The sequence below is a fragment of the Gallinula chloropus genome, assembly GCF_964237585.1.
Source record: "Gallinula chloropus genome assembly, chromosome: Z".
In the NCBI taxonomy this organism is placed as follows: domain Eukaryota; kingdom Metazoa; phylum Chordata; class Aves; order Gruiformes; family Rallidae; genus Gallinula; species Gallinula chloropus.
Genome location: NC_140089.1, coordinates 55,286,579 through 55,310,998, shown reverse-complemented (window position 1 = coordinate 55,310,998; position 24,420 = coordinate 55,286,579). Strand labels below are relative to the sequence as shown.

At 37.5% G+C, this 24,420-nt stretch overlaps 1 protein-coding gene across 1 annotated transcript in view; it reads right to left on the bottom strand.

Annotated features, from left to right (window-relative positions):
• Positions 1-24,420, bottom strand: part of FBN2 (fibrillin 2) — a gene marked incomplete at both ends in the record, with an annotated part of 154,740 nt that overhangs the window by 12,275 nt on the left and 118,045 nt on the right. The window contains 19 exons of the mRNA XM_084277967.1: positions 1,883-2,008; positions 3,434-3,565; positions 3,951-4,073; positions 4,529-4,648; positions 4,756-4,881; positions 6,855-6,920; positions 7,798-7,950; positions 8,133-8,258; positions 11,410-11,529; positions 12,974-13,099; positions 14,977-15,093; positions 16,586-16,711; positions 17,111-17,236; positions 17,917-18,042; positions 18,298-18,366; positions 21,384-21,536; positions 21,976-22,101; positions 23,167-23,292; positions 23,938-24,006. Of these exons, the coding sequence (XP_084134093.1) occupies positions 1,883-2,008; positions 3,434-3,565; positions 3,951-4,073; positions 4,529-4,648; positions 4,756-4,881; positions 6,855-6,920; positions 7,798-7,950; positions 8,133-8,258; positions 11,410-11,529; positions 12,974-13,099; positions 14,977-15,093; positions 16,586-16,711; positions 17,111-17,236; positions 17,917-18,042; positions 18,298-18,366; positions 21,384-21,536; positions 21,976-22,101; positions 23,167-23,292; positions 23,938-24,006 (2,256 nt within the window). The remainder of the gene's footprint in view (positions 1-1,882; positions 2,009-3,433; positions 3,566-3,950; positions 4,074-4,528; positions 4,649-4,755; positions 4,882-6,854; positions 6,921-7,797; positions 7,951-8,132; positions 8,259-11,409; positions 11,530-12,973; positions 13,100-14,976; positions 15,094-16,585; positions 16,712-17,110; positions 17,237-17,916; positions 18,043-18,297; positions 18,367-21,383; positions 21,537-21,975; positions 22,102-23,166; positions 23,293-23,937; positions 24,007-24,420) is intronic.

Sequence of the window (24,420 nt, the reverse complement as noted above, 5' to 3'; positions counted from 1 at the left end):
TTAAATTAAAATCCTTAGCATGTAGAAGTGTCTACATAACTCAGTACTTTTTTCAGTGTCATGCCTAGTTTTTGTTGGAAAAATAGCCTTACTGTTCATCTGTCCCTTTCTAATTCTATTCATGTTAATTTATAAACCTCTTGGTTAATACTTATCAATCATGAAAGAGGAGCAAAACTTCGGAGTCATTGAGCTCCTGCAAGTGTCCTTCAAATGGGCAGCTTAAGGGAACAGAGAAACCCACCTTCCAGGCCTAGAGGAAACTAAATTTTACAGAGATTATATCTTCTAAATAGGCTGTATCATCTTTGTTATTTGTTAATTAAAATAGAGACACTGTCAATTGCGATCTGACAGACACGTTTTTTAAATTAAAGATTTTACTTTGTTCTCTGAAAGCTAAAAGTTAAAATTCTTCAGATCCATCAGGATTTGTGTATGTATCAACACCCAGCTGACCTGTTTTACAAGTATGAGGAGCAGAATCTGTACATTCCTTACATGAATCAAGTAAAATGTAAACTCTGGCTTTAGGCAAAATTTACTTTGGGTGCCCCATAACTGAATAGTTTACCTCAAATAAAACTGTTATCACTGGAAGTGTAAGTTGTGTGAGACATGTTTGCTGTAATAATTTGCAGGTCTCGGAAATTTATGCTCTCCCATGTAGGTATGTTGCTCAGATCTTTATCTACATTATCATTTGAGGAACATATACTGGTTCTTCCTCAATTTGAGATATGGAATAAATCTTCATGTGAGAATATACAGGTCTGCAGAATATATTTCAAATTTCAATTTAAGACTTAATGTCTGTGCTTTAATTCTGAAGAAATAATTTGCTTCTGCCAGACTTATTTTTCATGGTAATTTCTGACCCAGGAAACAGTAAAGGAAAAGCAGCAATGAGCAAACTAACCCAACACATGGTTTCCAGTAAATAATAAGAAAATTGTATACTAAACATAAACAAACAGGAATCACCTTCAAACAGGGTATTTCCTTGGCATTAATGACTGGCTGGGGTTAACGGACCGTCACATCCTCTTCCCATCTCGTCTTAATCCTTAGGAAATTCCCTGCACTACCAATGTTATTACTTTGCCATGAAGACACACACTACCTATGACAATTTACAGGGAGCTGTTTTTATAGTGCTTACATAAGATAATATACAAGTATTTTATGTAAGAAACACTTTTAAGTACCTACAGTTGAACCGTAATACTGAAAAAGCAAGGTTTTGCTGTTCTGCTTGCTTTCTAAAAAGGGACCAATGAATTCTGTAGTGCAAATGTGCAAATGACAAGTCTGGGCATATAAAAAAGGAGATTAAGGTTGATGAATATAAACCTTTTCATCAGCATTTAATGTGTAGGCTTGCCCCAAAACTTTTTAATAGATTTTGCAATTCTTTCGTGAAATCGTAGTCTTTTGCATTCATAATCACCAAATTAAAGAAGTTACAGAAAATTCAGATGCCTTGTTGCAGCACTGTGGTGCTTACAATCACTTTCTGAAAACACAAACACTTCACTCTACATCCCACTTTTTGATCTATCTAAGGTAACTGAATTCTGTTTCTTCTTTAGAAATACCTGTCATTTGGTCTGGATAGTGTTGCTCTGCACCACATTTATGTCCTTTTGGAATTTAGACACTTCTATGCAAGGCCGCCGATTGCTGGACTCATCTGACATGCTCAAGATACTCCTCATTCCTATAACTGCTTAGTATCATGTATCATACCATGCCACATCATATTGTATCAGTACTTAATTTCTGTACATATGAGAACTGTTAGGTACTCGGAAGACTAATTTACACTCTGCATCCTTTATACTGTAAAGCAAGATGAAATATATATGAAAGAGGCATTTACCAAGACAGCTAATACCCGATGGATTTGACAGGAATCCTTCATTACATTCACAGTGGTAGCTCCCAATAACGTTGACACAACGACCGTTTTCACAGATACCTGGCTTGGTGCGGCATTCATTTTCATCTTTACAAAAATACAATTGAGACAGTTAAATGAATTATTACAAGAAAATATGTCAAGCTTGTGGAATGCATTAATTATTCTGCGTGCTATTTGCAAAATATTTGTAAGAAGTAGAAAATGGGCAACTAATTAAGCCTGGAAAGGATTCTCCTAATAACACCATCCTATTCCATTCTTTATGTACTGCACCTTAGGACAAAATCTGTAATCCTTGTATAACCTTTGCAACTTTTGCAGATAACACATGCAGTGGAGCAAATTCTGATCTTAACTTCAACCTGGAAAATTACAGAATCACAGAAGAGACCTCCAGAGATCATAAGAGTCCAACCTGCATGTGAAAGCATTTAATTTGATGAGAACATTTAATTGAAATTGGAATACATGCATAATTTGAGTAAAATTTCCCCCCATAACCATTAAGAGTCTCTCAATACACCGGACTTGTTCTGTAATCTATCACATTTTATTCCAAACATCATCTCCCTGAAAAGTTCACTATCTCAATGTATTTTCTTCCATAGCTAGTGGCACAGATACAGTAAGCAACGGCACACCTTTACAGATGTTTAAATTAAAATCTCAGAATAACTTCAGGTAACTTAAAGGCAGTATTGCATGGCAAAAAAGGCAAAATTCTGGTAGTCAGAGATTATTTCCCCTGAAAAAAATCATAAAGATCTCTGAAATAAAGTAGCCATTCTTCTTCTGAAGGTATACTGTTTTAAAGTATTTTCATTTAAAGTATGCACTGAGATGGATGTTTAATTTTTTTTCCCCTCTGAGTAAATGACAGCCTCACCTTCTCCTGTCCACAGAGAGCTTTGTAATGGTTTGGGGTTGTTTTTAATGTACCAGAAGAAAGTATTACTTAACAAAATGTAGCTGTTGTTTCCCCCTCAGCTAACTGAAAAAATGGAGGAAAGCTGTTTGCTTACTTATAGAATGGAAAATTATTTTCAACTACAGTAGCATTACTTTGAATTTTATATGTGCAAAACTTCGTATGTAATTTCAGAATCTTTAAAGTTTTAAGTCTTTAAGGAACTGCCACAATATTTACAATCAGTATTAATGCTAAAGGATTATGACAATTTTGCTTCCCACTCATCAAATGACGTCTCTTTTTTGGCAACTTAATTTTTTTAATCTAAAAAGTGTCTGTAAAACTTTCTGGTTTTTTGTATAACAAAAGAAACAAAACCAGATGTTTTCTGCTGAAATATTTGTCATTTAGAACTACTTTCAGGTTAAGACTCAAACCTTGAAACTAAAAGAAAGTTTAAGACATTAGGAATCATTAATGATTTAAAATTTCCTTTATGAACTGCTGTTTTCAAGCCTACTGTATCATAAACAGAGGTTTTTCTACTCGTTGACGGGTTTGTGTTTCAGTATTTGTTTTCTTCCCTTTCAAAACTTTACCTGTGCAACCTTCTCCATCGGGTCTCTGGGTCATTCCAGGAGGACAAATACATATGAAGGTACCAATCAAATTTTTGCACACCATGCCTCTTGATTCACAGTCATGGAGACCTTCAGCACACTCATCTAGATCTGTAAAAAAAAATAATTTGAAATTCATTCCAGCAACTTCAGCTACTGAAAACATCTAGTAGTTTTTCAAGAAAAAGGGTATTATGGATTTCCCTAAATAATGAGAATATTAGAGTTATGCTTAATTGCAGTTGTCATAATCTTTGTGAGCTGTATCATCTTGCCACATTAAAGATGAACTTCATTGTGACCTTCTTGGCTCTAAAATCCCCATCAAGGGGTGCCGTTGATAACAAAACCACTAGATACTGCCCGTAAGTGATTTCTGAAAGAGCAGCTCTGTTGGGCTCTTTGCTACATTACACTGAGAGGATGAATGCAAGATAATGCTTTGGCCGGTGGAAGGTGATGGCAGTTGGTGAAAAGTTTATACATCAGTCATTACCTTTGCACATCTTATGGTCTTCTCTTAGTGTATAGCCGACTGGACATGTGCACTCATAGAAACCATACGTGTTGATACAACGAAAAGCACACAGCAAGGGATTCTGAGCACACTCGTTTATATCTGAAAGACACAACATAATAATTCTACACTAATTTTTAAACAATTACCACGGGTTTTCTTTCTTTTAACTGTGCCTTCTTGTTAGCTAAACCTACCAGCAATGCAGTAATTTAAACCAGAAACTTTGTGGATGTGTTTCTCTGAGTAGCCACAGAAAATTGAAGAAAGATCTGCTTAAAATAATTGCATAATAAATACAGAACTACTTGAGCTTAGAATGACAAGTTGTGACTGGAGTATTTCAGATTTTTATTATATGGTCATTTTTTAATTAAGTTTTATTACTTTACATCTATTCAGGACTTCTTTTTCAATGAGGTATTTGAAGCAAAGAATCTTTTTTGCCTCCTAGCATTTATAGCACCATTAATCTGAAGTATATAGAACCACTAATTTGAATACTAAGGACCTGTCAAAAACTAAAGGAAAAATAATAAATGAAGAGGACAAGTTACCTTCACAATTCATCATTGGGCCTGGCTCAAATCCTTCGTGACAGTTGCACTCAAAACTGCCAATTACATTAGTGCACGTACCATTTCCACATGGGTTGCCAACTGAACATTCATCAGTATCTGTATATAACAAATAAATGCAAACTTAAGAGAACTGGGACACGTTTCAAATCGTGTATTAAATTCAAAGTGTTACAATTCTAATAAATTATAAAATATGCACACACCAATGCAGTGTACTTCAGTGTAGTCTAAGTTGTATCCCATGGGGCACTCACAGCGGAACGACCCATCAGTATTAATGCAGTGACCATTTGAGCAAATTCCTGGGCTTTCAAGGCATTCATTGACATCTAAAAAGCAGAAAAATATTAGCAACCACTTAGCTGATGCATTTCTGTTTCAAGTCTTAAAAAAACATTAAAAAAACCCCTAAGCACTGTATTTTTTTTGTCTCTAGCTGTCCCGAGTTCAGCCAGGATAAATTTATTTCTAGCAGCTGGTGTTGTGCCTGTTTGGGAGTCAAGAACAGTGCTGGTAACACACTGATGGGTTTAGGTGTGCCAAGCAATCAAAGACTTTTCAGTTTTTTATATCGCCCTGATAAGAAGGCAGGGGGGCACCGCACAGCCCAGGCAGCTGGGAGGAGACACAGCCAGGAAAGGTGACCAAAACTAATTGAAGGTGGTATTCCATGCCAATCACGTCATGGTGAGCATAAAGGGCAACTGGTGGGGGAGTAGCATATGGCAGTTTGGGGATGGTCTGGTTTCACGATGGCTGTGAGCTGTATGGTCTGAGTTGGGTGGTTCGGTGAGAAACTCCATTATGTATCACCAGCTTTGTATATTTTGCTATGAAGTCCTAATATTGTTTTCTCCATCCCTTTGCTTGTCCCAGTTAACTCTGCTTATCCCAAGCCACAGGGTTTGCTTTGTTTTTCTTTTCCATCCTGTTGTGGATTCGCACTGGCTGGAAGCCAGATGCCCACCAAAGTCAGTCTATTACTCCCCTTCTTAGTTGGACAGGGGAGAAAATATATATATTAAGAGGCTCAGGAGTCAAAATAAGGACAGGGAGAGACCATTCTGTCATCAATGAGGGCAAAAGAGACTCAGCACAAAGTTAAGAAGAGAGAAACTACTCTAGTCTATTACACTCCACTACAACTACACAGAACAGTGAAGAAAAAAGCCGGATTTGGGAGAGTGATGAGATCTTAAAACAAACGTAACCAGATCTTAAAACACTCCCCCCCCCCATTCCCTTCTTAGCAGACTTTAGTCAGGATTATGCTCCCTTCTTCCCCCCCTGTTCGCAGTTTCCCTCTTGGCTGGTGGGGGGATGACAGAGGGGGTGGCATTCACTCCACACCCTCCCCCTGCTGCACCGTGGGGTCTCACCCACAAGAGACAGTCCTCCACGAACTTCTCCAACAGGAATCCTTTCCCCAGAGTTTTATCTATTCACCAGCTGCCCTGGTGTGAGTCACTGCTACGACAGGCAGTCATAAATCACAATGTCTCTCAGTCCCAGTCCTCTGTGGGGTCACCAGCCTCCCCAGAAACCCTGTTCTGGTGAAAATGTCTCTCCCACTCATCTCTGTGTCTCTCATTCTCCTCATGGCTGCAAGTGCTGGCAGCGGCTTGTTCCAACATAGGGTCACAGCATCTCCTTTATGTCTCCACCTGCTCCATCCAGCGTGGAGCCCCTCCACGGGCTGCAGGTGGGGTCTCGGCCTTTTCCATGGGTTTCTCCATGGGCTGCAGGGGCAGCTTTCTCTCCAGCACCTGGGGCGCCTCCTCCCCCACCCTTCTCCGGCCTTGGTGTCTGCACAGCTCGGTACGTCTTCTCGCTCCCTTCTGCGGTGGCAAAATGAAGCTGCTTCCGGGTTGTTTTCTCCTAGATGTGATTCTCAGAGGCACTATGACTGTCTCTCGGGCCGCGACTTTGGCCTTGAATTGCTCGTTGGTTATAGTTTAGGCTGGCAGAAAACTCTAGCTGCTGCTTAAAGAAACCATCTCAGCAGCACAGCCTCACAAAACTGCAACACCTCCCCTTCCCCTTACAACCCTTTCCCTCCAACCCTCTTAGAGAGAATGTCTGCATAGTGCTCAGCTACTGGCTGGGGTGAAACCACACCACCATCCATGCAATTTCAAAGATAAGCTTTTAACCATCATTTCAAACTGATCCACATTTGTTAAAGGTCAGCCTCTTGTCATCTGGGGCTGTGAGCTACACTGTAATATTGAAGTCTAGCTTTAAGTATAAATTATTTTAAAGTATATATATTTTTTTAATTATCAGGAAAAATAATACTTACCCTCACGTGTATCATCAATTCCAGGAATAGTTCCATGACCATATGGACACAGGTCCTGAAAAGCAACTGCAGAAGCATGTTTTTTTAAAAAAAAATAAGGATGAGAATTACAACAGATGGCTAAAGCCATCCAAACATCCTCTAAAACTTGGTGCCTTCCCCTTCCTGTACTTGGAGAAAACCAAGAACTGAAAACTTCGAATTACTTCCGAAATACTTAGCACTGCTCCACTCTGCTCTTCTCTTTTCACAGAATCGCAAGGTTGGAAAAGACCTTTAAAGATCATCAAGTCCAACCAATCCAATCCTAAGATAAACATATCCCTAAGTACCTCATTTACCCTTTTTGTAAACACATCCAGGGAAGGTGACTCCACCCCCTCCCCGGGCAGCCTGTTCCAGGCCCTGACAAATCTTTCAGTAAAATTTTTTTTTCTAATATCCAATCTAAACCTGCCCTGGCACAGCTTTGTGCCATTTCCCCTTGTTCTATCTTCTGTCATTTGGCTGAAGAGACCATTGCCCACCTCTCTACAACCTCCCTTCAGGTAGTTGTAGGTGGTGATAAGGTCTCCCCTCAGCCTCCTCTTCTTCAGGCTCAACATCCCCAGCTCCCTCAGCTGCTTCTCATATGATTTGCCCTCCAGCCCCTTCCCCAGCCTGGCTGCCCTTCTCTGGTTTTGCCTAAATCAGGTTCAATGTACAGATGGAGGCTACTAGTTTGTTTCTTTACTGAGGAAGAAACAACTACTCAGTATTTCTCTATTTCTGAGGTTTCTTCTATTTAATTTTCTTCATTCTGTTGACCTCAAAGTGGTTCTAGAAAAGGCCATCAAGAAAGAATGCCAAAAAGATCTCTCCTAATAGTCCAAAAGGTACAACACAAGTATGTTTTTCCTTTTCTCCTACCTAAAAAGGCTTTATTTTAAATCTTGATGTATACCTTCTTCTTCCTTTGGACAGAGCTCACAAGGATCACCCCAGCCTTCTCCTGGCATTTTACTGCAGCAGCACTTTGCCTTTGTGGTGTTGAAAGCCTTTGGCACGGAACATTTCCCATTCTCAAAGTTAGTGAAACAGAAGCTCTGGCGAGTATCTAAAAAAGAAAACACAGTTATGCGGAGCTGGCACCTCCTACCAGATGACCAACCCTGAAAGAAATCATGTTAGTCCTGTATTTTTCATACTATTTAAAAAGCACTTTCCAACCCTTGAATGGGCATAGCTTGGAAGGCATCTACAGGTTAGAGTTACTACATTCGTTAGTCATTAACTTACCAAAACATCTCCGTCCATTATCAGACAGCACAAAACCTGTAGGGCAGATGCAGTGGAAACTTCCTGGAGTGTTCGTACAAGAGCCAAAGAGACAGATGTTGGGATCCTCATTACACTCATTAATATCTGTAAATTTAAGGAGAAAAGGTTCATGATAAACTCATTGGATATGAATTCCAATAAAGATTGTTTGTTTAATTACTTAACATCAGCAGAAGATGCTCCTCCAAGAAAAGGAGCAGTCTGAAGGTACCACTAACTTTCAAACTAGAGCTCTTCACTGGCATGCACTTTCTGATAAAACAGTTCAGGATAAAACCAGTTTTCTGTAAATATAAACCATCCAGAGATGAATTTTTAAAAACCCCAGTATGTTGGGGGTTCTTTGTAATTAAAGGTACACTTTATTCATGCTGACTGAATGATTCTTGATATGAAACTATAGCTAGCAATTAGTAGAGGGAGGCCTTTGATTATATTTATATATTCATATTTAATTTTACCAGTTTTGCTGATCCAGTAATTTTTTCCTGCTCAAATGCATAATTCAGACTATGTTGTTATGAGATTTAAATGTGACACTTAATTTTTTAAAATAGAGATCTCCTAAATATTATTAAAAATTCAAGCCAAAATAAAAGAGTACTCAATGTAAACACGAAATTCTTGTAAAATTCTGCAGCTCAAACAGTATCTGGCTGCACATGATGTATTTACATAGACAAGAGAGTCTAAAGACAAAAGTCATACATAAACAAACCTTTAATTTTTCATACCTATTATTTTAGATGACATTTTCATTATTCTATTCTGCAAATACTGACAGAAGATACACCCTTCCTTGCAAAAGTAATTTGTAAAGGTAATTATAATTTAATAAATTCTGAAGATTATTCTTTGAAGTCATACTCCTACCTGTAGCACGACTCCACCCACATCTTTTGGCAATGGATATTCAAAGCACCATCACAGAGACTGTATAGGTGTTCTACAGTAATATTCATACTGACCTTAATTAAAGTGTTTGCAAGCATAGGCATTCTCCATGGAATTAAGCTCCATGGATGGATGCTGAGTTTTGCAGTGTCATTTTTCCTGAAATTTTCTGGACTTTCTACTAAATTGAATCTTAGAAAACTTACTGGTATTTAGCAGATAAAGAAACAATGGATATACAGCCTTTATCATAGGAAAATGTAAGTGGAATGATGGAAGGAGTCACATAGGAAGAGATAATGTGGCATTACTTCTGAAAAAATATGACCTTGAGCCCACCATTTTCATAAATTACAACAAGGTACAGCACATGAACAAACCTTTGGCATATGACCAAACTCTGCAGAACCTTCCCATGGACAGGCTCTTACTGTGTGAAACATCTTAAATCATCTTATTTAAGCTGGAAAAAAGCTAATTATTTTCCATGCATGTGGCAGTTACTAATAGACAAAGCTCAGCAATTCAGCATTACTGGGACAGGTAAACTTCTCTCTTAAAGTAAGGATTGTTACAGTAATGAATGGCTTGGGAATACTGGAAGCTATTCTTCTTGTGGCTGTGATGAGCAGCCAGACTGTGGAAGTAAAGTCTGGACTAGCCAGACTGTGGAAGTAAGCAAGTCCTCGCTCCTTCATTCCCATAAAATGCAAGGAAATATATTGAATGGGTAAATGAAAACTAGAAATTTTTCTGGGGCTCCCATCTGTTTTGGTTTCTCCCGAATAAAATCAACCTGAACTCAAAAAAGAATCTAGCCATTACCAATCTTCAAACAGATGTAATAAATTCTTAAAATCCTGCTTCCATGTAAGATCAATATAAAGTCACGGGGCACATATCTTGCAAAAGCTACCATAATATTAATCAAGGTATCAGTAAAGTCACATGTGATTAAGCATTTTATAGGAACTGAAAGTTTTCTGGACATATGGATGAACAAAGAATGAAAAAAAAAAAAAAAGCCCACTCCCTTTTACTCAGTTCGGGCAAAAGTCTGTTTGGCAGTCACTGAAGTTGTCAAAAACATGAAGGGGTTCTGCAAGGGTAATGAAGTGGCCATAAGCAGCAATATTCCTGGAAAACAAAAAGCTCTAATTTTAAATGTAAGATTTTACAACTGTAGGATATTTGAATTCATCTAAAGCATTACTGCTAATACGGAAACAGCAGCTGCCAAAAGAAGTTGGCAGGCAAACTGTGTATGGTGGCACGGTACAAAAGGATGAGAGAACTGTGAGGCTTAGAAAAATACATCCTATTATTCAAGACAAAAAATTGTAAGGGTTCCTGTGATCCATTTCCTGCACCCATGCAGATTAGGTGGCTATAAGTCAAATCTTTATGTCCTCACCAGCGTTTTCTTCCAGCCATAAAAATAAATGAGCAGCTTGTCATTGTAAGGGAGTTACTCAGATGTATGTTTGTCTAGGCTGTCACACCAGCTAACTTGGGTCATTTAAGCTGAAAACAGTTTCTTAATAGCTGCTGTGGAGAGACAAGTTCTTACCCTGTACTCTGACCATACAGAAACCTAAAGCTTCTAGGTTAGCTACCTAAAACTAGTTGTATACACCCTCTTTGCCAGGTGCCCCACGTAGTTAATTTAAATACACAATAGATTCATAGTAGTTCTGTGCTTTGCTCTACTAGAAAAGGGAATTGTAACTTGGATTTATTTCTCATTCTCTGCTACATCAAATCTTAATTCATTGTGTGATGTTCAGCTCCTGAATGATATTCAAGGCTTCAAACAAGAGCTATAAGAAAAAACAAGAGCATGCAAATGAATGAAAGGTCTGCTGTACACTCTTCCTCCTCCTATGAATCTCAGAGAACAGCTGTAAGTAAAAAACAATTTAAGCAACTGTTCCCAAATTATGGAGTAATCAGCTCCATAATGTTATCAAGCTTTAAAAACTTTTCGCCCTCTGTAGATAAGTTCATGCACTGATTGCCAATAATTACCTTCTTGCAAACATTATATAAAGCCAGTACAGAGGCTTGTTTATTTTATGAATTATATTAAAAAAAAAGCCAGTGAAAGATATATTTTGGTGCATTAATGAAGTTCATGTATAATACACAGAACAATGTAGCACAAAATAAATTGCCTTTGATTTTGAAGACATATTTCTGAAGACTTTTTCTACTTACTACAATTTTAAGTTAGGAAACATTCACCAACATTAGGTTGTACAGCTGCTTTTGAACAAATTAGAACCAGATACTTTTTCTTATTTATAAATTTTTCTAAAGCAACAATGACAACATGCCTTACCAATACAACTTTCACTTTTTACTTCATATCCTGATGGACAGATGCATCTAAATGATCCTTCCAAATTTTGACAGGTACCAGGAGAGCATGAACCAGGTAGTGTCTCACACTCGTTAGTATCTTTAGAGAACAGATGGAATTAAGAAAGGATTAGAACCATTTAATTCTTATGATTATAAAACAGGTTTATTAATGAAAAAGACTATAGGATTCTTCTTTAATTTTCTGTTCCTGAAGCGTGAAGATCAACAACCATTCCAAAACCCAATTACTTCTATTGTGTTTTCATTAAAGTTTTCATAGAATCATAAAACATGTTAGGCTGAAAGGGACAATTAAAAGTCATCTAGTCCAACTCTCCCTGCAGTAAGCAGGGACATCTTCACTACATCAGGTTGCTCAGAGCTCCATCAAGTCTGAACTTGAGTATTTCCATGGATGGGGCATCCGCTACTTCTATGGGCAACCTGTTGCAGTGATCCACTATCCTCATAGTGAAGCTTTTTTTTTCCTAATATCCAGCCTAAATCTACGCTTTTCGAGTTTAAAACTATTACCCCTCATCCTATTGCTACATGCCTTGCTTCTTCCTCAGCTTTCTTACAGGCAGCTTTCAGGTACTGGAAGGCTGATATAAGGTCTCCTTGGAGCCTTCTCTTCTCCAGGCTGAACAAGCCCAACTGTCTCGGCCTGTCTTCACAGGAGAGGTGCTCCAGCCCTCTGATCATTTTTGTGGCCCTCCTCTGGATGAGCTCCAACAGGTCCATGTCCTTCTTGTGTTGAGGGCTCCACAGCTGGACACAGTATTTCAGGTGAGGTCTCACCAGAGCAGAGGGGCAGAGTCACCTCTCTCGATCTGCTGGCCACACTACTTTTGATGCAGCCTGGGATGCAGTTGGACTGCTGGGCTGCAGGTGCACACTGGTGGCTCATGTCCAGCTTTGTATCCCCAAGCACCACCAAGTCCTTTTCTACAGGGCTGCTTTCTAGCACACCATCTCCTAACCTGCATGGATAAAGGAGGTTGTCCCAACCCAGGTGCAGGACCTTGCACTTGGCTTTGTTGAACCTCATGAGGTTCACCTGGGCCCACTTCCCCAGCCTATCCAGGTCCCTCTGGATGGCATCCTATTCCTCTGGCACAGTAACCTCACTACTCAGCTTGGTGTCATCAGCAAACTCACTGAGGGTACACTCAATCCCCCTGACAACATCATTAATCAAGGATACTAAACAGCACCGGTCCCAGCACAGACCCTTGAGGAACTCTGCTTGTGACATTCATCCATCTGGACTTGGAGCCACTGGACACCACCCTCGGGATGTGACCATCCAGCCAATTCCTCACCCACTGAACAGTCCACCCATCAAATCCATATGTCTCCAACTTATAGAGGGGACAACTGTTGGGAACTGTGTCAAAGGCCTTGCAGAAATTGTTTTTGCTTTGTTTTTATACTTAGGTACTGAGATTCTCAGACTGTGGTGCTTCCCTCTAGATGGGAGCTACAAGTTTATTTCAGCTTATCAGTAATTCAACATCCCCATATGCTACCATACATACCAATGCAATTCTTGCCATCAAGATTAAGTTCATATCCTTCATTACATAAACATTTGAAGGATCCGATTTCATTGAAACACCGTCCATTTCTGCACACCTGACCAAAGGAACTGCATTCATCAATATCTATAAAAAAAACCCCCAAACACCCAAAATGAGAATTCAGTCCCAGCATACTATATATATATTATAAACACATTCAATTTGCAATATGTATTTGTGTTGAAAAGGCAAATCTTGTAGCAACAAGGGAACAGCTAACAGCTACTTGAAAGTAACTCTCACTTAATTGCATTAAGGTATATGATCTATTTAAAGAACACTCTTTTTATAGGGAATTACAATTCTCAAACTTGCAGCATCTGCCATCACTTGCATCACTTACTGTCAAGTGACTGTATGACACTAACTCCAGACATGGAAAAGAAAATGTTACACGGAGTGCTCTGGATTTTATCTGGATGTATATGCACTCAAGTTTCCTTCTAAAACCTGCCTAGACATTTTCAAGTTTTGGAATATATCATTTGCTTAACACAGGATTATTTTCTTCTTCATGTAAGTTATGAAAATGAGGTTTGAAAATGCTTATTAGTTTGCTGAGTTACTTTAACAAAGCAGGTCCCTTCCAACCCCTATGATTCTGTGATTCTGTGACCATTGCATAAAGAAAACTACAGATAAGAAAGTGTCAGAATAAATGGAGACTGTTTAAGCATCATGGTGTACAGATAACTTTGCTGTTTCAAAATACATTGAATCATGAAGACTAACATGAGTTTCACTGAAGACATTTTAGTCATCAGAAGCACTAAGCACTAGCTCTTGAAAAAGTGCTTTCTGCTTTAGCCATTACATCTGCCTGTTACAAGCTTATTCCACAGCACATTTCTTCTGTGTTACAGTCCTATGAGCAGAAATATTATATTGGGATGGGCTGAACTACCTTTGAATAACTGGGAAAGTTTGGAAGAAAGCCTTGAGGCTCTCCATTCTGTCAAGAGGAGTGCTAACAGAAGGCCAAGTCTTTGAGTCAGCTTGGGCTCCTTAAAGGCACAGCATTGAGCAGAGGTGCTGGATTCTACTGGCAGTAGATTGGCAGCTATATTACCAAAGGAAAGAACCTCCTTGGTGAACAGTGCCATTCTTTGGCAGCATGCCCCTCTTACTTGAATAAGTAAGGAGAGGGTTTAAAATACTTATTCAAGATGTTTTAATTCTCCCCTAAACCAAAAGGAACTTTTAGTCTTGGTTCTCTCTTCTTTCTGTAGCAGTAAGGAATGCAAAACCTTCCTCTCTTTTGGCTTACACAGGCACAAGGGATAGGATTGCCAGAGATTTACGAGCCCCTTCTCAATCCCAGGAAGATTTTTAGTTGCTTTATCACAAGTACCCAGGAATTTAAATTGTCTAAAACCTTCATATATTCTGGTATTCTGTGCTTCAGGAAATAGGAAATACCAGTGCCTGTATAAACTCTGCGTAAGCACAGTTCTTAGAAGAGCAGATTTGGTAGATTAGTTGTACTGGCTTTCATATTGCTGGTCTGCTTCTGCTTTCACACTGTGTGCAAGTGCCAAGAAATACGGTGAAGTAAGTTATTTTATGTTCACGAGGCAACACTGGCGGTGGAGTGTAACACATGCGTAATGTATGTGGTGCCTATGACCGGTGGTAGTAGTCAAGGATGGATGCAGTAATCACCCTGGAAAACCAGTGGAGGGGAGAGATAAATTAAAATGTCTGTGAACTGTAAGGTTCCCCAGCGGCCCAGACATTAAATGTGTACATTATCTCAAGCTGGACAGTAAAAAATATTTTGAATTAGGTTAAATAATGATACTGATGATTAACCTCTAGGGCTGGTAACAGTATCAGTTACTGCATGCAATTCACTTTTATAGCACCCTGACCTGCCTTCTATTTGAGTTTTACCATATACCATCCTCCTTGGCATACCAAGCCAGGAGACATGAAAATAAAGCTTGGATTACATCACCTACCCATACAGTCATTATTATGAGTTAATTCAAATCCTGGATAACACAGGCAGTTATATGATCCGACTGTGTTTTTACAAGTTCCATTTCCACATGGATGGCGTTCACATTCATCAACATCTGCAAAGAGAAACAAAACTGTATGAGGGAACTCATTTTCCAGGGAGGGGCTAATGTATTTTCTGTGGACAGTGACACTATTCTAAACCTGTCTCTTATCTGTCACATTTTGTATTTATACAACTGATTTTTATAGCTTCTGGGTACAAATAGGAAAATGTTACTTGACACATTTTATGATATGGTGTTTAAAATAAAAGAAACTGTTACATGCAAAGATAAATGTAAATGCACATGCCATATCTCACAGTAGTTTTTTTTTCCATACTAACATTTCTTAATGTACAGCAGTGATCAGAACTTGAGTGTCAGAGCCCTGAAACTATGTCTATTTTTTTGTACATACTTTACTATTAAGTCCATGAAAACGTGTCGAAAACACTCTATAGAGGAGTTCTGTGTCATTGTTCACAAGTCACCTTACATTTGTATATATATTATGTCAATACTACATCTAGAATTATATAGACTGCTTCCAAACTCTTGGAAACATCTATGTTTAACAGACACTAAAATTTAATGTTTTCTGTTGTGTTTCAGTAATTTCTGGAGTTTTGTGGGGATCTTGTTCTCCTGGGTTTTGTAAACTTTTTGTATAATTGTATTTATTTACAAAATGTAAACATTTGTATGAATCCCTTCCATAACCTGTCAATGTCCAGATTTGCATTTCACAAAACAAAACTTCTAGAGTTAGTTTTAGAATTATTTAAGTTATTATTTTAAGTAACCAGGCTCTCAAAATTTTGCATTGTTAAGTCACTTTCCCTAATAACTTCCTCAGATGGTTTGACAAACGTTATTTAGACCAAATATGAGAAGACTCAAGGCATTTACCAATATGTAATACAATACGAATAGGTTTTTAAAAAACACTGTATTCCTCTACATCTTGGAACTGACATTTAGATGGTCATTATTTTAAAAATCAATTTCTGTGGATGTTTTTCTCAAAGATAACCAAATTCACATAGGTATTGCCTTTTAAATACCCTGTAGAACTGATTATAAAGCACTAAAAGAACAAGAAAAACACTTATTCTGCAGTCATCTTACTTCCTGTATCATCTCTATCATATAATTTTAATACAAAATGAATATAGATTTGAGTTACACTAAGCATGGGAGATTGTTTTTTAAATGAAACATGAACTTAATAAATACCTAAATAATTAAGGATATCTTTTTTAATCTCCAAACTCTATCATTCTGTCATATCTCCTATAAGTAAGCCACTGTGATATATTTTTGTGAAAATGGGGTTAATATATTCTTCAGTAACACAGAGCTATCTCTGAGAGTACCTTGGTATTATTTTTTCCCCTCAGACTATCCACTCCAAGGACAACTTCACATATGTTATTCACAAAAATATTCAGCTGTATCAATCAGTCTTTTAACATCACTATAAACTCCTAAAAAATAGAGTCATCTTATCCCCCTTTAAAAATCAAACAAACAAACCACACACAAAAGCATTTTCTTTCCATACCCATGCACATTGTCTGGTCTTGGGATGCCTTAAAACCATTGTGACATATGCAGTGGTAACTTCCTTGCATGTCCACACATAAACCATGACTGCAAACATTAGGAATTTCCAGACATTCGTTGCGATCTGTAGCAAAAATATAAAACAGATGGTACACATTATTGACTTTCATTATTCATTCATTCATTTTAAACAAACATGCTTTTACAATCTGTTATTATTATTAAAACCAGACTCAAAATTATACATAACTAAGCCTGAATCGTAAAACCCCTTCATTTTATAGCAACTTCTTGCCTATGTGCCTCAAGGTCAAAACTACTGGTAGGATTTGGTGTATATATTGAGAATGTTCTTTAAAAATTTAACCCTGTATTTTCTTCCCCTCTACAGAGAAACAGTAAAAAATGTTACACAGAATAGCAGAATACGCAAATAACAGCAAACAAATAATGCTTTTAGCTTTTGAGAGAATCATGTACATATCATTGTTTAGGTAAACACAGATTCAAGCTGATTTCTTACCAACACAGGCACCATTGGGTGAAAGTTTAAAACCAGCAGCGCATTCACAGCGGTAACTACCAGGACTGTTGATACAATCTGCATTTCTCTGACAGAGATTGTCTCCATTGCTGCACTCATCAATATCTGAAATATTAAGTGTAACGTTTCAGACATGAGAAAACACGAGACAGTCACATCTGCCTAGAATTTAGACTGTACTGTCCATCTTGTGCAAGTTAAATTATTGTCCTCAACAAAGCATGAATATTCTGACTTTCCGCCTACTGTGCCATAAATGCACGTGAAAGGCAAAATCAATACACTTTCATCCAACTTAATATACATGAAGTGGCTTTGCAATTTTAAATGCAAAGTTTTTGTAATAAAAAGTGTTGTTCTTTGCCTCAGTCTGAAATAGTAAGTGGGACATTTTCCTAGCTTTTTAAGTTGCACATCTCAGGACAAGATCCTTTGATACCAAAGACAAAAACTCCTACTGACTTTAGGACACACTAAATTTCACTATTAGCTCTACGAATACCTATAAAATTATAGAAAAACAGATAATAGGTGGAAAAATAAAGGAAAACTTTCCTTGAGAAGTTTTAAGAACAACAATTAAATTTCCTCCCTAAAGTAAAATAAAATTAAAGCATTTAATTTCCTTCCTATTTAGGTGTCAGTTAATTGCTCAACACAAAACTCACAAAGCTCACAGTCTGTCTCTTAGATTTTGAAAAAATACATGAATAAAATGTTTCCCTTCCCTTTAAGATATGCATGCTTATGGGGGATGAGTAGGAATTAACTTAATTTCAAATCACCTTCACAGACCAAGAGCAAGTCATTGTAGCTGAATCCAGTGGGGCATTCACAGCGGAAGCTGCCAATCTGATTGATGCAAACACCATTTGCACAGATTCCTGGGATTTCCTTACATTCATCAATGTCTGAAAGTGAGATGAGCTTGTCAAAGTACAGTACTTCATGGCTTTACATACTGCTTAAAACTGAATCGAGAAGTTCCTTGTACTGCATGGAAATTGTATGCATGATATAAATCTAAACACACAACCACTATGAGAGACAATTACACGAAGTTCAGGATGTGATCAAAACACAGTAATACTAACCTTTAGACAAGATGCAGAACTGTTAGACATATGCAGGTAACTTGTCCCACAACATTTTTTAGTGAAACTTACCTACAGCTTTTCCAGTATGAATGTCAAAAGTGAAACCAGGAATATTCCCACATATGTTCTTGAATTCAGCTAGAGCAACAACAGAACAATGCATTTTTAGTGAATATTTATAAATCTCCCGATTTGCCAATTCTCATTGTAGACTTGTAGTCTTCTCAGTTTTTCAAGAGCTGATAGAAGCCAAACTTACTCAGAAGACCCACTAGCTCTACACAGATTTTATTGAAAAATAGATTGCCAGGAAATGAATGCAAGCTGAAATATTAATTCATACTTCTCTTTTTTCAGATGTTTGCAGACTTTTGCACATAAGAAAATGCCTGTTTAAGAAAGCAGTAATTCAATTTTTATTGTAAACAGAACTCATGTTAACTTTTAAGGGAATCCGCAGCAACAGTTTCGGATGAGAGAAATAAAATTTACAGTCTTCTTTAATGATACTATCTCTGTTCTTTTCTGCAGAGATTACTGAGCCTTAGTTGCACTAAACTTTAGAGTAGAATCAACAATCTCCTTTAGAAGAAGATGCTCAAAAAAGCATCTTAGTATGTTCATTTTATATCTTCATTTCCAGAGCATCTTGAGGATGAGAAACACACCTTATATAATATAAAATTAACAGTGTCCCAGCAAGGTCCATGAAGTTCAGTGGACCACAGAGAAAAAATTCTAGCTTGGAATCTATTAACTATTGCAGGATGTAAGAAATATTCACTTAAAAAAAAATTATTTTATGCTGGCACTACTGGTAAACAAGTGTTTTGCAGAAAAAAAAAAAAGTATTACCCATTGATAAATTTTATCCAGGTAGAAAAATATGAAAAATTACAGATTTACTGTTAAGCATAAATATATGAAAAGGAAGAAAGAGTTCTGTTCACAAAGGAAAAAATGCAAATGCACTGGCATGCAAATTTCATTTAGAGGAACAATATGATTCTTGAGGAACAATACGATTCTCATCAGAGCAGAATAATGCTCCTAACAAGCTACTGAGCTCAGTCTAGCAAACCGGTTAAGATCAGTGTATCATAACCCCTGCTGTGATGTGTAGTTCCCCTTGTGCCCCAGATTTCAGAACAACTGATTATCCTACATAAGTACAGCTATTTAATGATTTACACGTGGAATTTGTTTGATCCGTCATGCAGTCTCATTCTATTGTGAAAAAGCTTTAACCATGTCTGCAAATACAGTAAAGGCATTAAAAAAAGCTAACAAGGCAATACTGAAATATTTCAGGAAATATTTTAACCCCATAACTGCTTGCAGACTACTATGCTTGTCTTAACAAATCTTTAAAAGCTTCAGAAGCTTTTGAAAACTTCAGTCTTAACAATTTAAAAGAGGAATTCTTTCTTCCTTCCAAGAATATTAATTGCACGAATCACTGCTAGTACTTTTGTTGTATTTTTCCCAGTGTTGTCATCATGATGACAATTTTATGACACTGAGATATATGATTATGGGAAAGAATTTTATGAGCTCTCTGTGATAGCAAATACGTGTTTCCTCTCTCAAGCTTATTTCCATCTCCCATTTGTGAATGCTAGAAACATTCCTTCGTTTTCCTTCCTCCTTCTTAAGAAAGAAAAGGAAGAGGCTGTTTTTTCTTCCCATTACCATTCTTCTCTTCACTGCTTGTGGGGGAAAGTCTTTCCTCAATTATCTGCTGTTTACCTTACGTCATCGGACTAAACCACTTGGAATGAAAGTAATACATATTTTACACTAACATCATAAATGATGCTACATTGAAAGTATGGGTTTAGTGGCAGTAAACCTGGGGCAAAGTCAATTAAACAATACAATGTTTGTATGAAACAGGCACTTGTTTTTTGTTTTATCTACGCAACTTTGTTCTTTTTACAAATGTAAGGATCTTTTAATGAAAGCCAGGTGCTACTGTCAGGTTTCCAACTTCATGATTCTCCCACCAATGATTATGCTGAGTTGAGCTTTCAATGGTGTTTTGTTCCAGGCCAGGAACTCCATAGTAAAGACTAACTGAAAAAGAACTGTGCCTTTTTATTTTCACCTCACTTTACATAAGGGTACTTTTACTTCTCTTTACAATGCTGTACTTATTGAGAATTTAGTTCCTCACCTTCAGCAGAGAAAATTTAAAAGCAGCTGAGAGGATCACACTCAGACACGAGACACAAGTGAAAAATCTAGAAAGGCAATACCCTTAGTAATGAAATGAAATCTTTATGTTCTGGCAGATTAGGACTATGGGACAAATGTATCTTCAACTATGTAATATTTATATTATCATAAATTAATTATCCTGGAAGACACCAGGCAGCAGGTATCTCTTGTCTTCAACCAAGCCAGCGTCTTCAACCCTAGTGTTATTGTCCAATGACTGCTTTCCAGAAACCTCAAAGTGACATCTTTGGAGATGGGAGTTCTGTAATTCAGAAAACTTGCTTAAGCCTACTTTGCCACCTCGGTGGGTCTTACCTATGCAAGCACGGACTTTTGACATAAATCTAAATAACTGAAAGTAATTCTATATCCACATGAGACCTGTGAAAGCCTTAGTGTTTGTTACAAAGAAGTAATAAAACAACCAAAGCAGACTCATTTTATAGCGGTCCATCCCTGCCCACCCCCAAAAAAGGCTCATGTACTTATTTCTAACATCTCTTAGAAACATCCTTTTAGATACATAGCTGACATACCTCTGTTGACAACAGAAAGGTTAGTCTGTACTTTCCAGACGCTTTTGTCATCTCAGCAACACCTAAGAGTAGTTTGTTCCCTTGCCCCTGCTTTCCAGGAAAGCTGAGAATAAAAATATGCAGGTTTTTCCGAGGATTTTTTCTACACCTAGGGGAATGACTGGTGCCTTCGAACTATTCAAACTCTATCTTTCCACTCAATGTGGATTGATACTTCTTCCAACTAAAAATATGCAAGGAACATTTATTCTTGTTACACTAAGACACAATCCAGCAAGTGATGTGACAGCAGGGTACCATACAGGTGGTTTTGGGCTGAAATGTTAACTTTAGCTAGTAAGTCAAAGGAGCAGATGAGCAAAAAAAGTAATAAAATGGCATGATTATAGCAGGCTTTACCTGTTCCTGGAGTTGGACATGGTTCACAAGGTTTGTTCCAGGCTTTCCCAACATTGTATGTGCAGCAACACATCCTTTTGGTAACATTGAAGGGCAGTTCATTCTCACAGGTTGTTCCATTATAGCTTCTGTAGCAAAAACTTTTCCTCATGTCTAAATGTGAGAAAAGAATTGCTTAGGAAATAACTAACAAACTAAATACCAGTCTGGACAGTGGTTCATTACCTCTGGCTTCCAAATGAAACTCAAGCATATGTATGGATGCATTTTAAAACAATTTAAGAACTGAAGTAATCTACAGTCTTTGTTTCAGCCTTTCCCCAAATTCGACATATTTACAGTTTACATTCAAGGACAAAAAGTAAACCCTACTATGTGGTAATGACTAGCAAAAATAGATTTCTGAGTTCTGTAAAGGAATAAGAGCTCTTGCTCATTGTACATCAGTCCCTAGGATCTTTTTCCTGTCTAGAAAGTAGGAAAAAGCAAGGCTTTACAACTGGCCTTATCTGAAAGGAAATTTTAAGCAGACAGTCTCGCCCTGAAACACTCAGATATTCAGACAGTTCTGTAAAGATGACGTTTTGCATACCCATGCAGTTATGTCCTCCGTTCACCTGCATATATTCAGGTGGGCAAATGCAGGTGTAGTTCCCCAAGGTATTGTAGCAGGTGCCAGGCCCACAGACACCAGGATGTGCAACACACTCATCAATATCTAAAAAACAAGCAAACACAATTAACAAGGGAAAAGTGGAACACGCCCTACCAAATATTTCTAAGAAATACAACCATAATAAACTGTGCTAACAAAAATGTTTCACTTAAGAGGCTAGCTTGGAAAGTACACCTCAGATTTGGGTTAAACAGCTATTGTAACCACTATTGTAATATTATTAACCTCTATTAAGTCCAGCCAATGAAGTGCTGAGCACCCTAAACAAATGCATAGTTGAATTTACCACCGAAACTGGAGCACCCTGAGCACCATCAGTTCTACAGGAGACATTCACACTCTCTTCTCACATGGAATATTACTGTTAAAGTGTTCATTTCTCCACTGAGAGATGTCCTTCTAAGTATTTTATTTAAAAACAGGAAAGCTGAATAATTATACAGTCTTGATGGTCTAACCTTGGACACTGTAAGGTATTTGGGGTGTAAGTGTTTTTTGGCAATTCAATTTGAATTTGAAGTTTAATTTGGTCAGTTTTCTTCACTCAAGCTTAGCAAAGCCTCAGGACTCACAGACTTTGTTGTGACAGAAGACTTTTTTTTTCCCTTCCTCACAAAGTGAATGAAGAAGGGAAAGTCGACAGAGTGCTCCAAACTAGGATAAAGTATGGATGGTTCTTTTTCATTTTTGGATCTATTCCCAATTTTTGGTTCTAACATATGACAAAACTCAACGACAAAAGGAAGACCAGTATTACCTCTACTTCACATTGAGTAAATTAAACTGCTGCTCTTGACATAAGAGGATGCCCAGTGAAACTATCAGGAGATATAAGGTGTTGAAGCAAAAAGGCAAAACTCATAATTAACCCCCTAGCTTACTGAATACACATAGCTGAGATTTATCATGTAGAAATAAACATGAGTATATTCAAGTCTTGCATTTCAAGTTTTATGTTAATCATATAACCAGTGCTAAAGAAAGGTTTTAGAGATTTAGGTAAGGATGTGAATACCATATCCACTTATGGGTTTAAGGCACAAAACATGACAGGCTTTTTCATAGTAACAGTACTGTGATAGAGAAGGAGGTTTCAAGGGACTCAACCTTCACAGATTCTCGTCTCTTCACTGAGGTAGTAGCCTTTCGGACATTCACACTGGAAGCTGCCAAAAGTATTGATGCAATTTCCACCTTGGCAGAGACCTGGCAGTTCCTGACATTCATCAATGTCTGCAAGCAGAGGAAAAAAACCCACCATATTTTCACTCCAGAATGGAAAGAAACAAGAGATTTTAAGTACTCCCCTGAAATTCTACCTATTTTTAACCGCCTTCTTAGGCAGCTTTTAACTGTCATGTGGATTTTGGGGTTTTTTTTCTGCTTCTAAATTACACTTCATGGAAACATAGATGAGATGCTCATTCTCTTTCATTTAAACATCTCTTCAAGAGCACATTTTAGTTTGGTAAGCATCCAAATTTCCAACTTCCATTACTGTTTGCAGGAATCTGGCATCTAATTCCACATTCCTGAAGACTCATTTTAACCAGAGCTTCTTTGTCCAACGAGTATTTCCTGAAACTTGTAACTTACACTGATAAGCTATAGTTTTCATAAATGAGTTATCCTTCAGGGGCCAATTTCAAAGGCCAATTCATGTAAGGAGGCACACAAAAGGTATGCATCAGCTTGTTTTCCTACTGAAATATTGTTGGACTTCTTAAACGTTCTTTTACAGTATGCCTTTTCATCATGTCCAATTCACATTAGCAAGGGTTTTGCTTTGAACTAAATGTAATGATTTCTGCAAAATATAATTCAAAGATTACACTACTTTTTGTTATCAGCCATCACAGTCATTTACAATAAACTCACCCTCTAAAATAATAGTGATGGGATTTGGTCTGAATCCTTCTCCCCCTGGACAGAGAGTATTATATTCCGCTAAAGTAAAGTATAACACAAGAGAGCATGTCAGTTATATGAAAAATAAAATGCTAACAACAGAAACATAACATTTAATTTGTGTTTTTAATGGATCTCCTTCCCTACATTCATGTTTTCTACTGTTATTGATCTATCTACAGAAAAAAGCAACTGCTTTATATTAGTATAAACCCAAGGTAAGAGTTCTGCTTGAAACATTACCACAACCTCAGAAACACTTAAGGCAGGCACCATGTTCTTCTCTGTGTAAAGTGCCTTTATAAAGGCATATATTTTGTGTTTTGACTAGTCCTTTAGTATGAATGTTGGTACACCATCAATAAACATATGTGTCAAAACTGGAAATCACACTATTATCAGACTGTTAAGAACAATATCCTTGACAATTCCGTTGCATTATTCGTTCCAAAA